Consider the following 13,710-nt stretch of genomic DNA (forward strand, 5'->3'; position numbering starts at 1 on the left):
AGGTACTGATATAACTATAATATTTTGCAAAACATTTTCCTGATAAAATAAACAACTATCAATAAATAAAACAATAAGGAATTGGACTAGAAATGAGAGGGGAACTAAGTTTTGTTTCACTCTCTGCCATTGCCAGAAGGAAGCAACCAGAACTACTTGTGAAAACCCTCCAAGTCATAACTTCTGGAGAGATTTAGAGAGGCAGCCAGTATGACAGCTCTTCATTATTGGCTCCACTTTTTGCAGAGCTATTTTCAGGCCACCATTTTTAAAATCCGGAAGTTACTATCTTTGCTTTTTTGGAGTAAAGTTCTAAAGCACTAACATAAGAAACATTGGAATCTTCTTGGGGTTTTTTTTAATCCTTTCTAATCGAACTTCAGTTCTGATTTGGAATAAGAAACAGTCTTGAATCGCTTAGTAAGATGATTAATGTTGAGCATAAGACAGGTATTATTGCTCATTCTGGAGCCTTTTATCGATGGCATTGTTCACTATTCCTTTCTGCCAAAGGAGACAGAATTCTGACCAAAAGCATATTCAAATTTTACACCTGCCGTGTTCAATGTTTTCTTATTCTGTATCTGTAAGCAACTACATATAAACTGTGAGCACTTTGGAAGACTTATATGATGAGCTAAAGAGTATTCTCAAAAAATAAAAAAATTGCAGGAATGTGAAGAATACACAACTTCAGATTCCTGCTCATAAAACTGTATGTCTGTCTTTAATAGAAAATAAATTCCAAAGAATGTGAAAGACACTTCATATACTAAAGCAATTCCTATTGACAGACACTGTACACCCTAACAATGATTATCCAAATAACTACATCAGATAATGGTTATTGTATCAGTTAGATATGGGTATACAAACACAATATATACATATGCTCTTCATACATATTTAACCATGTTAGCCAAGCTTAAATGCTCAACTAGATAAAAAATCTCATTCATGGTGTGATTATGCCCATATGTTTTGTATATAACATGAGCATTCTTCCTGACATCCGTTATTTACCATACTTGCTCAAGAAATACAAAACATAATTTTAAAACGGCAGTTTTTAGTTTTACATTTTTCAATGAAAATAGTATCTTCAGATGCATCTCTTAATAAAAATGCCACTTAAAAATTCATTTAGGAAGTGACTATCATAAGCTTCTCTGCATGCAATTTATATTCCAATCCCAGATACAAAATTCCATATATTGAAAAGAACTCATTTAACTCCTCCTAGATTAACATTTGAGTATTTAGTTCAAGGACACCCTGTAGATTCCTCTGCGAGAAAAATTAAGGACTTCCTTAATAAATTCTTAAAGAATTAATAAAGCATTTCACCAAAGGAAAAAAGATTAAGAAATGAGAAATCTCTACATGGGTGTTTTGGTAAGTAAAGGACAATAATTCATGTTGAAAAGCAACATGTGAATGAATTTCTTAGGAAATAATAATATAAAGCTATCGTCTCATAGAATTATTTTATCTTCAGAATCATAGAATTATTTTATAATCATAGAATTATATTGTACCGTAGAATTATTTTATTTTAAGAAAGTATATTATTATTATTACTACTACTATTATTATTATTATTAATAATAATAATAATTAGATTTGTATGCTGCCCTTCTCCAAAGACTCGGGGTGGCTGTATATGTGTGTGTGTGTAATTAAGAGGCATCAATGCAGTAATATCTGAAAAATGGTTACCTATATGAATTCAAAGGTAGCTTATTATATAGAGTAAAGGAAAAACATTGTATTAGAGGTACTAAAAAACTTTAAGAGTAGGCAATTTGACTCCCTCCGCATATTATTGTATTGTAATGCTCACCATTCCCAAAACCATCTACAGAGGCTATAGCTGCTAGAAATTGTTTGGAAACATCTTTAGATGCTTAAATTATTTATTATGGAGGAAGCATGAGGAGGTATATGTCAGCAATCCCCATATCCATATGCTAGACTTCTTCTTGGAATCTCAGTTCTTACGCTTCCTCCTGGGAGAAAACTCCACACAAGCATTCTTTAATCTGTGGATACCTTGGTGCTCTCGGAAGTTGGTTGTTTTCTTGTAGATGTTAGTTGCCTGAACTGGTTATACACAACTGATACACAGTTTTGTTTCCTCTTTCTATGATGGATGATCTCTGGCGGGCCCGGGACAGGGGTTTATCCTCTGTCCTGGTGCTCCTCGATCTCTCAGCGGCTTTCGATACCATCGACCATGGTATCCTTCTGCACCGGTTGGAGGGGTTGGGGGTGGGAGGCACTGTGCTTCAGTGGTTCTCCTCCTACCTCTCTGGCCGGTCGCAGTCAGTGTTAGTGGGGGATCAGAGGTCGACTCCGAGGTCTCTCCCTTGTGGAGTACCTCAGGGGTCGATCCTCTCCCCCTTGCTATTTAACATCTACATGAAACCGCTGGGTGAGATCATCCAAGGACATGGGATGAGGTATCATCAATATGCCGATGATACCCAGCTTTACATCTCCACCCCATGCCCAGTCAACGAAGTGGTAGAAGTGATGTGCCGGTGCCTGGAGGCTGTTGGGGCCTGGATGGGTGTCAACAGACTCAAGCTCAACCCGGATAAGATGGAGTGGCTGTGGGTTTTGCCTCCCAAGGACAATCCCATCTGTCCATCCATTACCCTGGGGGGGAAATTATTGACCCCCTCAGAGAGGGTCCGCAACTTGGGCGTCCTCCTAGATCCACAGCTCACATTAGAGAACCATCTTTCAGCTGTGGCGAGGGGGGCGTTTGCCCAGGTTCGCCTGGTGCACCAGTTGCGGCCCTATCTGGACCGGGACTCATTGCTCACAGTCACTCATGCCCTCATCACCTCGAGGTTCGACTACTGTAATGCTCTCTACTTGAAAAGTGTTCGGAAACTTCAGATCGTGCAGAATGCAGCTGCGAGAGCAGTCATGGGCTTACCCAGGTATGCCCATGTTTCACCATCACTCCGCAGTCTGCACTGGCTGCCGATCAGTTTCCGGTCACAATTCAAAGTGTTGGTTATGACCTTTAAAGCCCTTCATGGCATCGGACCAGAATATCTCCGAGACCGCCTTCTGCCGCACGAATCCCAGCGACCGATTAGGTCCCACAGAGTGGGCCTCCTCCGGGTCCCGTCAATTAAACAATGTCGGTTGGTGGGCCCCAGGGGGAGAGCCTTCTCTGTGGCGGCACCGACTCCCTGGAACCAACTCCCCCCGGAGATCAGAACTGCCCCTACTCTTCCTGCCTTCCGTAAACTCCTCAAAACCCACCTTTGCCGTCAGGCATGGGGAAACTAAACATCTCCCCCTGGGCACGTTGAATTTATACATGGTATGCTTGTGTGTGTGTATGTTAGTATAGGGGTTTTTTAAATTTTTTAAATATTTTAATTAATTGGATTATGTATTGGATTGTTTTTCACTTGTTGTGAGCCGCCCCGAGTCTTCGGAGAGGGGCGGCATACAAATCCAAATAATAAATAAATAAATAAATAAATAAATAAATAAATAAATAAATGTTACACTACTTAGTAAACCAGGTTTACTAATGCTGATCAAAAATAAAGTTCCCAAGTTCAGACAGCTCCAGGCTGTTGATTCTTAGTGTCCAAAGAAATTTGAGCTTCACAACTAATGCAATACTAAATGCATATTATTATTCATATTATTCATGTGGGAAAGGATGAAAGTTAATCTCTAATGTGTATTATCCAGAATGTTTGGATCAGGGCAGTATTTAAATATTGCAAAATAAAGCACTACAGTATTTAACAATAATGAAGAATACCAAAATGGCAGATCTTACTCTGAGATATATTAAATCAGAAGCAAGTTGAGAATTCTGAAGTTGCAGACTTGCCCCCTTCAAATCAAGGAATCCACTGAGAGCCTTTCTCAAATATTTCTAATGTGGAATTATTTAACCCCACTCCAACCCTTTCATTCATTCTATTAGACACGTATGTTATTTTACCAAGAAAAGCAGTAGAATAATCTTGCAAATATGTGAAAACATACTGGGTAAACATAATAATTGACAATGCAAAAGTATTCAGGATACAAATATTAATGAAACCTGAAGCTTTTCTTTTGATATGATGGACAAGTCAACTGGAAAACAATTTGGGGTGGTATTCCTTCCAGGGGTGGGTTTCTTTAACCTTCCCTACGGGTTCAGAAGTGCTTGCTATGCTCATGCTCACATGTCACATGCAGGTACAGACCTTCTGCGCATGCGCAGAGGGTTCTTTGCCAACTGCTTTCAAGTGGGGAACTGTTTGGGGACATGGCAAGTTAGCCATCACTACTGGTTTGGCGAACAGAGTCAAATTTCCGCTACCGGCTCGTGTGAACTGGTCCAAACCGGTAGCAACCCGCCACTGATTCTTCATATAGTGACGGCTGCAAGGATTACACTTGCCAAACACTAGAAGGAAAAAGGAACGCAGACTGTTGAATAATGTACTTTGAAATTGACTGAATTAGCAGAGATAGCAAAATTAACTGCTTTGATTAGAGATAATGGTCTAGACAGCTTTATAAGACACTGGAAACTGTTTGTGGACTTTAGAAAAAAGCAGTAATTTCTCCCCCCCTTTTACATACATATGTGTGTGTGTGTATAAAAGGGAAAGAAAATTTACTGCTTTTTCTTTTCTTTCAGCACTCAGACATATTTTTTTATTTTGTTGTTGTTGATGGTAGGGTTGAATTTATGCTTTTGTTGTGTTTCATTTTATTTGTTTGTTTTACTTTTTTATTTTAGGATAAATAATAAATAATATATAAAGAACGAAAAGCCGTAGAAGTGAAATGTTATTTTGCAAATATTGTACAGTACTTCTAGCTGCCAGAAGCTGGCTACTTATTTTTTTGCCAAAGAAAAAAAAATGTTTCTGAAAATGAAATTTCCATTTCAAATAACTTTTATTAAGCTATGCAAGGTTTCATCTTAACATCTTGCATCCTACAGAAAAAAATTGCCACACAAATGAAAAGCTCTGAATCATGTTTCCAAAGCCTAGAACAACATATGCAAAACACTCTTCTCTCTCATTATTCTCTTGGTTTTTTATTTTCCCTCTGATTCAAATTTAATACAAACATGTGTTTTTCTGAATGCCTGTCAAGCCAAAAGGAAATTTAGCCCTACATGAAACAAACAAAAGCCTTGAAGTTATAAAATAGAACACAGACATTTCATTTTATAAGATAAAAATATATTCCAAACTCTGAAGGAGAAAAGAAAGATTTTTGTGGTTGATAGCAAATAAAAAATGAGTTTGTAGCAAAAAAATTATTTATTATTATTGTCAATTTATTTGCTGCACATATCGCAGATTAAAGTGATTCTTAAATAAGAATCTCTTTAGAAAAAGAGGAGTACGTAAGACTACACAGAAGTTCAAGGCAATTAATAAAACATTTCAGATGAGACAGACAGATTTATTCAGTTGATTATATTTAAATAAAGTTTTGGTTTTCCTATTGAATCTAGCAACCTAGGGTCCAAGATCTACCTCCAATAATCCTTCTAACTAGCTCTATTCGTAAGCAAAAACACTATTGAAGAACTGAAATGTATTTTTCAGTTTTGGTTTTCCTATTGAATCTAGCAAACTAGGGTCCAAGATCTACCTCCAATAGTCCTTCTAACTAGTTCTATTTGTAAGCAAAAACACTAGCAAAGAACTGGCTTAACTGCTAGCTAATTCCTATTACTGCTAAGTATTATTTTAGTTTATTTCCTTGCCTCTTCTTGTTTGAAGCACATAAATAACATGGAAGATGATTCTGGCATGTAGCAGAAAAATATTTCCATGGTAAAAAATAAAATCATATTCATCCAGTGGCAGGTTTTAAACTTTTACTGCATTTATAAGCAATAACAACTATTTCCTGAAATCAAGAGTCATTAACATGAGATGGGTGCCAAATAAATAAGTAAAAAATAAATAACAAACAAATAAATATAAAATTTTAAAGTCCTATATTGCACCCAAACCTGGGAACACATTTATCAAGGGTTGCATTGTCCTTCCTTTTTTTTTTGCCTGAATTCAAATACAGTGGTCCCTCGATTTTCACGGGTTCGAACTTCGCGAAATGGCTATACAGTACCACAGTTTTTCAAAAATATTAATTAAAAAATACTTTACTGTTTTTTCCCCTAAACCACGGTTTTTCCCGCCCGATGACGTCATACGTCATCGCCAAACTTCATCTGCCTTTAATAAATATTTTTTTTAATAAACTTTAATAAATAAACATGGTGAGTAATAATCTAAATGGTTGCTAAGGGAATGAGAAATTGCAGTTTAGGGGTTTAAAGTGTAAAGGGAAGTCTTGTGATACTGTTCATAGCCAAAAATAGTGTATTTACTTCCGCATCTCTACTTCGCGGAAATTCGACTTTCGCGGGTGGTCTCGGAACGCATCCCCCGCGGAAATCGAGGGAACACTGTAATAGCGTTAAAACCTACATTTTTCAATTGTGACTGTACATTGCTTTACAATTATTTTACTATTCACTCTTCAACTTTATTACTTCTCAATTGTTCTCTATTATATTTTGATGCTGCCTGTTGCCTTTTCTCTTAATCTTAACAGAAGACTATATAATATATGGGGGGGGGGGGATACTTTCAAATTATTTTAAGCGATTGCCTCCTGATTATCCTCAGAAATTTGGCTCTGTGAAGTAAGCCTTACCTAACACGTACACAAAACAAGATAGATTTTTATAACCTCATTATTAAGAAAATGGACTCTTCAAGAAAAAAGGGGCCACATGATTTTTACTAATGACTGAGAATATCCAAGCACCGTACATGTAGTTAGAAAGCTGAGCCACTGACGTCTTTCAACAACCCAGGAAAGTGTGAAAGCTAAGAAAGTTGGAACTTGGAATACTGTACAAGCTAGTCAAAACAGTACTGAAGTTAATTCTACGCTTTTTAGCTGAAAACTGAGAAGTGATAGATGCTGTTAATATGAAAGCAAGATCCCTGTGCCAGATTTAGATTTTTAAAAAGGGTGTATTTTATCTCAGGCTGACCTCTGTAGTATTTTACATCAGAATTCAGCATAGACCCATAAAGATATGCCACTGGGTTAGATTTTTTTTAATTTAAAAAAAATAGGAATTTCAGAAGAATAGTGGATGTTGTATCTTAAAGATCAATAAGCACAGCATTCTGCAGGTTTACAGTTTTAATAACTACTTCTGAACCTGGGATTCTTTAGAACTATCACAGATATTAATGACAACCGCAACAACAGAAGAGCACGCAACAGATTCAAACGTAATATTAACCGCTCTAAACTTGACTGTAAAAAACATGACTTTAACAATCGAGTTGTCGAAGCGTAGAACTCATTACCGGACTCAATAGTGTCAACCCCTAACCCCCATCATTTCTCCCTTAGACTATCCACAATTGACCTCTCCAAGTTCCTAAGAGGCCAGTAAGGGGCGTACATAAGTGCACTGGTGTGCCTAACGTCCCCTGTCCAATTGTCTTTCCTTATCTCATATATCATATATACAGCAGTACCTCTAGTTACGAGCCGCTCCACATGCGAGTATTCCAAGTTACGAGCTGAGATGGGAGCAAAATTTCTGTTCGACACCCGAGCTCAAATTCGGGATACGAGCCGAGTGTCCACTAGGTGGCGCAAGAATTCAATTTTTTCCAGTTATCTTGGCGCGAAAAGCCAAATCTAAATGCATTCGTTCGAGATACGAATTGATCGACATACGAGGTCGGCTCTGGCACGAATTGGAATGTTGGAAGAATTTTCAGCCTTGATAGCTAATTTAAGGGATCCTGAAATTACATTTCCAACCTTTGTGGATGGCACAAGATTGCTCTAATATCGGTAGTTACTACAATTTAAGAAATGTTAAATAAAATAAAATAAAATCTCTTTTTGAAAAGTTTGTCTATTCTCATAAAGTTGAGTAAAATTCAACATGGTCTTCAGTAACTCTTCCTTACTCAGCAGGACCCCCATTATCCGAATAGAGGTAGATATACAGTAAACTCTTCCTGGCAACCCAGCTGCCATTCAAATGTCAGAACAGACAGGAAATAATTTTATATAGTTAGCTTGCTCAGAACCTTCTTCCAGTTATAAATAGCACCAATAATATAGCAGTTTGATGCAATCTGATAGAAATGCCAACATACCCGTCACATGCTTTCATATTATCAAATTATCACAGATAATCCCCACTCGGTTAAAGACCTTGGTATACTAATAACAAAAGATTTAAGTGCCAAAGCCCACTGCAACAATATAGCCATGAGGCTTCAAGAGTTGTAAACCTAATCCTACGTAGCTTCTGCTCTGGCAATCTCACACTATTTACCAGAGCTTACAAAACTTTTGCCAGACCCATCCTCGAATACAGCTCATCTGTTTGGAACCCATATCGCATCTCAGACATTAACACCCTTGAAAATGTCCAAAGATACTTCACCAGAAGAGCCCTTCACTCCTCCACTCGAAATAGAATACCCTATGAGACTAGACTTTCAATCCTGGGCTTAGAAAGTTTAGAAATAAGACGCCTTAAACAAGATCTAAGTATTGCCCACAAGATCATATGCTGCAACGTCCTGCCTGTCGGCGACTACTTCAGCTTCAACCACAACAACACAAGAGCACACAACAGATTTAAACTTAATATTAACCGCTCCAAACTTGACTGTAAAAAATATGACTTCAGTAACCGAGTTGTCGAAGCGTGGAACTCATTACCAGACTCCATAGTGTCATCCCCAAACCCCCAACACTTTACCCTTAGATTATCTACGGTTGACCTATCCAGATTCCTAAGAGGTCAGTAAGGGGCGAGTACAAGTGCACTAGAGTGCCTTCCGTCCCCTGTCCTATTGCTCTCCTATATCTCCTATACCTTTCTTCTATTCCTATATCTCTTCTTCTATTCTTTCATTGATTTGTTCTATTACTATGTCTTCTTTTCTATTATTTCTTAGATATATTTTACTATGAGTATCTCCTCTATAACCTTCATCATGTATTTTATTATGTATATATAGATATATACCCACTAAAACCCTCATTGTGTATTGGACAAAAAAAAAATTCTTCTCCTACCTATTCTCTGTAATTTCTAAAAATCAGTTTTAAGTTGTATAAGCATTACAGTTAATTATACATCCTTTTCTTATTTTTTTTGTCCCTATCTTAAATCATATTTCATGCAGGAAAGTTATAGCTTGAGTTTATAAAACTTTAGTGCACAAATAACAGTTCTATTAATATAATGCCCCAAGATGCTGAGAACAATGAAGCAACATACTATGTTGTTGTTGTTATTATTATTATTATTATTATACATTAGTAACAAGACATATGGGTGACTCCATAGGTTGCTATTCTCTAATTGTTTTTCAAGCAAGCCTGGAACTGTCAAGAATGTCTGCTGCTTAAGCAAAACTATTTAAAAGAGTTGAAGATAAAACTCTGATGCTCTGATTCGCATAGTGTTTTAGAGAAAACACTTCAACTCAGAAAAGCATTTCATTAGATTAATTTATGCATTCCATTCTCCTTAAGTTTACTTAATTAAGAGCAAATTACAACAGCATGTTGCTTGCAGTTACCATTTCATAATTAAATATAAGCAAATGGAAGCTCAGGTAGGGAAATAAATGCTTTTAATGGTTATACAAAAAGAAAGAGAATGGCGCCATTTACCTCATGGATGAGAGCTATAAACATCTGGTGGAAGTTTCGCCCCCTGCTGGCTAAAAACCGACTAATAGGTTTGCCGTCTTTGCCCACATGGATTGGAAGATCATAACTCAGTAACATACCAGCTGAAAAAAGTATTTATACATGCATTAAATTGCTGGAAACTGATCCAAAAACATATGTTAACATTATTGTAAAATTACATAAAGCTGCAATACAGAAAAGTTGAAAACTGGGATTTCAGAAGAATCTGGTAATTATTTCTTAAAGGGGAGGGGGAGATTATCACGTTTCCCTGAAAATAAGACTGTGTCTTATATTTTTTCTGAATCCTGAAATAAGAGATTGGCCTTATAGCCATGCACTCAAAAGCCCGATTGAGCTTATTATCAAGGCATGCCTTATTTTGGGGGAAACGGTAGCAAATCAGATGCAAATTATTGATTTTCTTTTCAGTATATCCTTCATCAAAGTATCAACTGATCATGGACTTGGTTTTACTTAATTAGATTAATACGGAAAGCAGAAAATGTATTTTTTTCTTCTTTTCAGGACTCACTTTTCTTATAGCAATCTTATTCTATAATACGCCAAATAATGGATATGATCTATACCAAATCAACATGGGCATAAGGGGAAAGCTTGATCATCTCCCAAAGACATTTTATTATACAAAATCTACCCATTATCTACCTATTCTCATGAACTATGTTGCTTTTTTAAGACCTTCACTAGAATGCCATTGGAATATTTAATAATTCATGCAGTTGGATGAGACATGATCTGGACAAAGAGCCAGGTCTTCACCACTCTTCTACAGTAAATAAGAGCAGAGTGAGGGGGGGAGGTGTGTTCGTATTTTAGGGGAAGCCTCTGTAGCTATTGCTACAGAGAAGTATGCCTCCAAAGTCCTAAAAGATGACATTATTTAATTGAAGGAATTCAGAGCATGCCAAACCTATAGAATCAAAATGGCTGGGCAATCCCTCAAGTAACCAGGCCCTATAAACTTTCGGAAATGACCTAGAATATTATTTGTTTGTTTGTTTGTTTGTTTGTTTGTTTGTTTGTTTGTTTGTTTGTTTGTTTGATTTGTATGCTGCCCCTCTCCGCAGACTTGGGGTGGCTAACAACAGCAATAAAACAGCATATAATAATAATCCAATACTAAAACAGTTAAAAACCCTTATTATAAAACCAAACATACATACAGACATACCATGCATAAAATTGTAAAGGCCTAGGGGGAAAGAGTATCTCAGTTCCCCCATGCCTGGCGGCAGAGGTGGGTTTTAAGAAGCTTACGAAAGGCAAGGAGGGGGGGCAATTCTAATCTCTGGGGGGAGTTGGTTCCAGAGGGCCGGGGCCGCCACAGAGAAGGCTTTTCTCCTGGGTCCCGCCAAGCGACATTGTTTAGTTGACGGGACCTGGAGAAGACCCATTCTGTGGGACCTAACTGGTCGCTGGGATTCGTGCAGCAGAAGGCGGTCCCTGAGATAATCTGGTCTGGTGCCATGAAGGGCTTTATAGGTCATAACCAACACTTTGAATTGTGACCGGAAACTGATCGGCAACCAATGCAGACTGCGGAGTATTGGTATAACATGGGCATATTTGGGAAAGTATATTAGTTTTAAATTAGTGACATTTCAACCATAGAATGCTTTGCTCTGTGCACAATATATTTTACGTTTTTAAACGATTCAAGTATCTTATTACTCAGGCTTTAAAATTTTTGTTACTAAATTTTTTAAATCCCTGCTCTTAGTAATCAGAACATTTAGTAGACAGGTTACTGGGTGGGTGTGCACTGTTCTTGTTTTTAAAAGAAGATATGTAAATGCAAGGCACACATGGTATTTATTCTGAATGTCAAGTTATGCCAATTGTGACATTTAAATGTTTAAAATTTATGAATGCCTCCCTGAGTGACATAAAAATAAAGTCAATAAGTATACAAAGGGACGTTGCAAAAATCTTACCTGCAAGGCCAGGTTTCAGCCCAGGCTGCTTGTTCCTCTCATGCATTTTCATCATAAAGTTCGGAACACTTGATAGTGTTTTCCCGTGGTCTGACCGCACAGCATTACCTCTCATTGCAGAATGGTATATTCCACGAGGCATGTTAGCCATCTCTTCTTTCACAAGTGATGTTGCAAACTCTTCAAATGCTAAAGGGGAGGGGGGGAAGATGTGAAAAGGCAGTGGGGGGACTTAAAGAAAACAAAATGTGATTCACTGGAAAAACCAGAACTACCCAACCAAAGCAGAACCACAATCATTCATTCATTCATTCATTCATTCATTCATTCATTCATTCATTCATTCATTATTTACTTACTTACTTACTTACTTACTTACTTACTTACTTACTTACTTACTTACTTACTTATTGGATTTGTATGCCGCCCCTCTCGGGGAGGCTAACAGCAACAATAAAGCAGTGTACAATAGTAGTCCGATGTTAGAAATAATTAAAAGCCCATTAATATAAAAAACCAATTATACATACATACATACCATGCATAGAATTGTAAAGGCCTAGGGGGAAGAGGGTCTCAATTCCCCCATGCCTGACGGCAGAGGTGGGTTTTAAGCAGCTTACAAAAGGCAAGGAGGGTGGGGGCAATTCTAATCTTTGGGGGGAGTTGGTTCCAGAGGGCCAGGGCCGCCACAGAGAAGGCTCTTCCCCTGGGTCCCGCCAATTATCTGGGAATGTTATATTGAACTAAGTGGTAACTCTATTTTCAATCACACTTTCACAATCATGGTTTTTGTAAGTCCTAAGCAAGTCTTCATATTCATCTCCCACTCAAAATCTCACCTCAGGAAGCCTTCGATAAATGGTGTCAGATGTTCCAGCTCAGAAGCAAAAACAAACAGCCCAAAATATGCTGATCAATGGACCTTTTGTCTGACCATTCGAATGAGGTCCCAAATTTGAAACAACAGAAATGACTTTAAACTTACAGCATCCCAGCTAGAGCTACACAATGCTTATTGTGATTTTGAAATAAAATAATTCCAAGACTGATACTGAAAACTAAATAGATGCAACAGGGTTAGGTTGATCAAGTATAGGAAAGCTGGGGTTTTAAAATTATATTAACTGATTTTTAACAATTATTATAATTGGGAAATTGAAATGCAAGAGCGAACATAGTCAGAGGGAACACAGCAGGTCACACCCGTCATTGCTTCATCATCAATAGGAAAAGTAAGGCAACCTTTGTTAGGTTTAACAATCATAGAAACATAGAAGACTGACAGCAGAAAAAGACCTCATGATCCATCTAGTCTGCCCTTATACTATTTTCTGTATTTTATTTTAGGATGGATATATGCAGCTGCGAGAGCAGTCATGGGCCTACCTAGGTATGCCCATGTTTCACCAACACTCCGCAGTCTGCATTGGTTGCCGATCAATTTCCGGTCACAATTCAAAGTGTTGGTTATGACCTTTAAAGCCCTTCATGGCACTGGACCAGAATATCTCCGAGACCGCCTGCTGCCGCACGAATCCCAGCGACCGATTAGGTCCCACAGAGTGGGCCTTCTCCGGGTCCCGTCAACTAAACAATGTTGGTTGGCGGGCCCCAGGGGAAGAGCCTTCTCTGTGGCGGCCCCGACCCTCTGGAACCAACTCCCCCCAGAGATTAGAACTGCCCCTACTCTCCTTGCCTTTCGTAAGCTCCTTAAGACCCACCTGTGTCGTCAGGCATGGGGGAACTGAGACATCTCCCCCGGGCATATACAATTTATGAATGGTATGTGTGTGTGTATGTATGTGTGTTTAGAAAATGGGGTTTTTAAAATGTTTTTAGTAGAAATTTAGATTTGTTATAAATTGTTTTTCACTTTGTTGTGAGCCGCCCCGAGTCTGCGGAGAGGGGCGGCATACAAATCTAAATGAATGAATGAATGAATGAATGAATGAATGAATGAATAAATAAATAAATAAATGTTTATCCC

General features: G+C 37.9%; 1 protein-coding gene across 2 annotated transcripts in view; it reads right to left on the reverse strand.

Annotated features, from left to right (window-relative positions):
• The window catches only part of FOCAD (focadhesin), a 200,309-nt gene that overhangs the window by 61,362 nt on the left and 125,237 nt on the right, over positions 1-13,710 (reverse strand). For both annotated transcript variants that reach the window (XM_070742518.1, XM_070742519.1), the window contains exons 20-21: positions 11,721-11,909; positions 9,742-9,863 (exon numbers count right to left, since the gene is read on the reverse strand). In XM_070742518.1, coding sequence (XP_070598619.1) covers positions 9,742-9,863; positions 11,721-11,909 — 311 coding nt within the window. The remainder of the gene's footprint in view (positions 1-9,741; positions 9,864-11,720; positions 11,910-13,710) is intronic.

Source organism: Erythrolamprus reginae, chromosome 2 (genome assembly GCF_031021105.1).
Source record: "Erythrolamprus reginae isolate rEryReg1 chromosome 2, rEryReg1.hap1, whole genome shotgun sequence".
Lineage (NCBI taxonomy): Eukaryota > Metazoa > Chordata > Lepidosauria > Squamata > Dipsadidae > Erythrolamprus > Erythrolamprus reginae.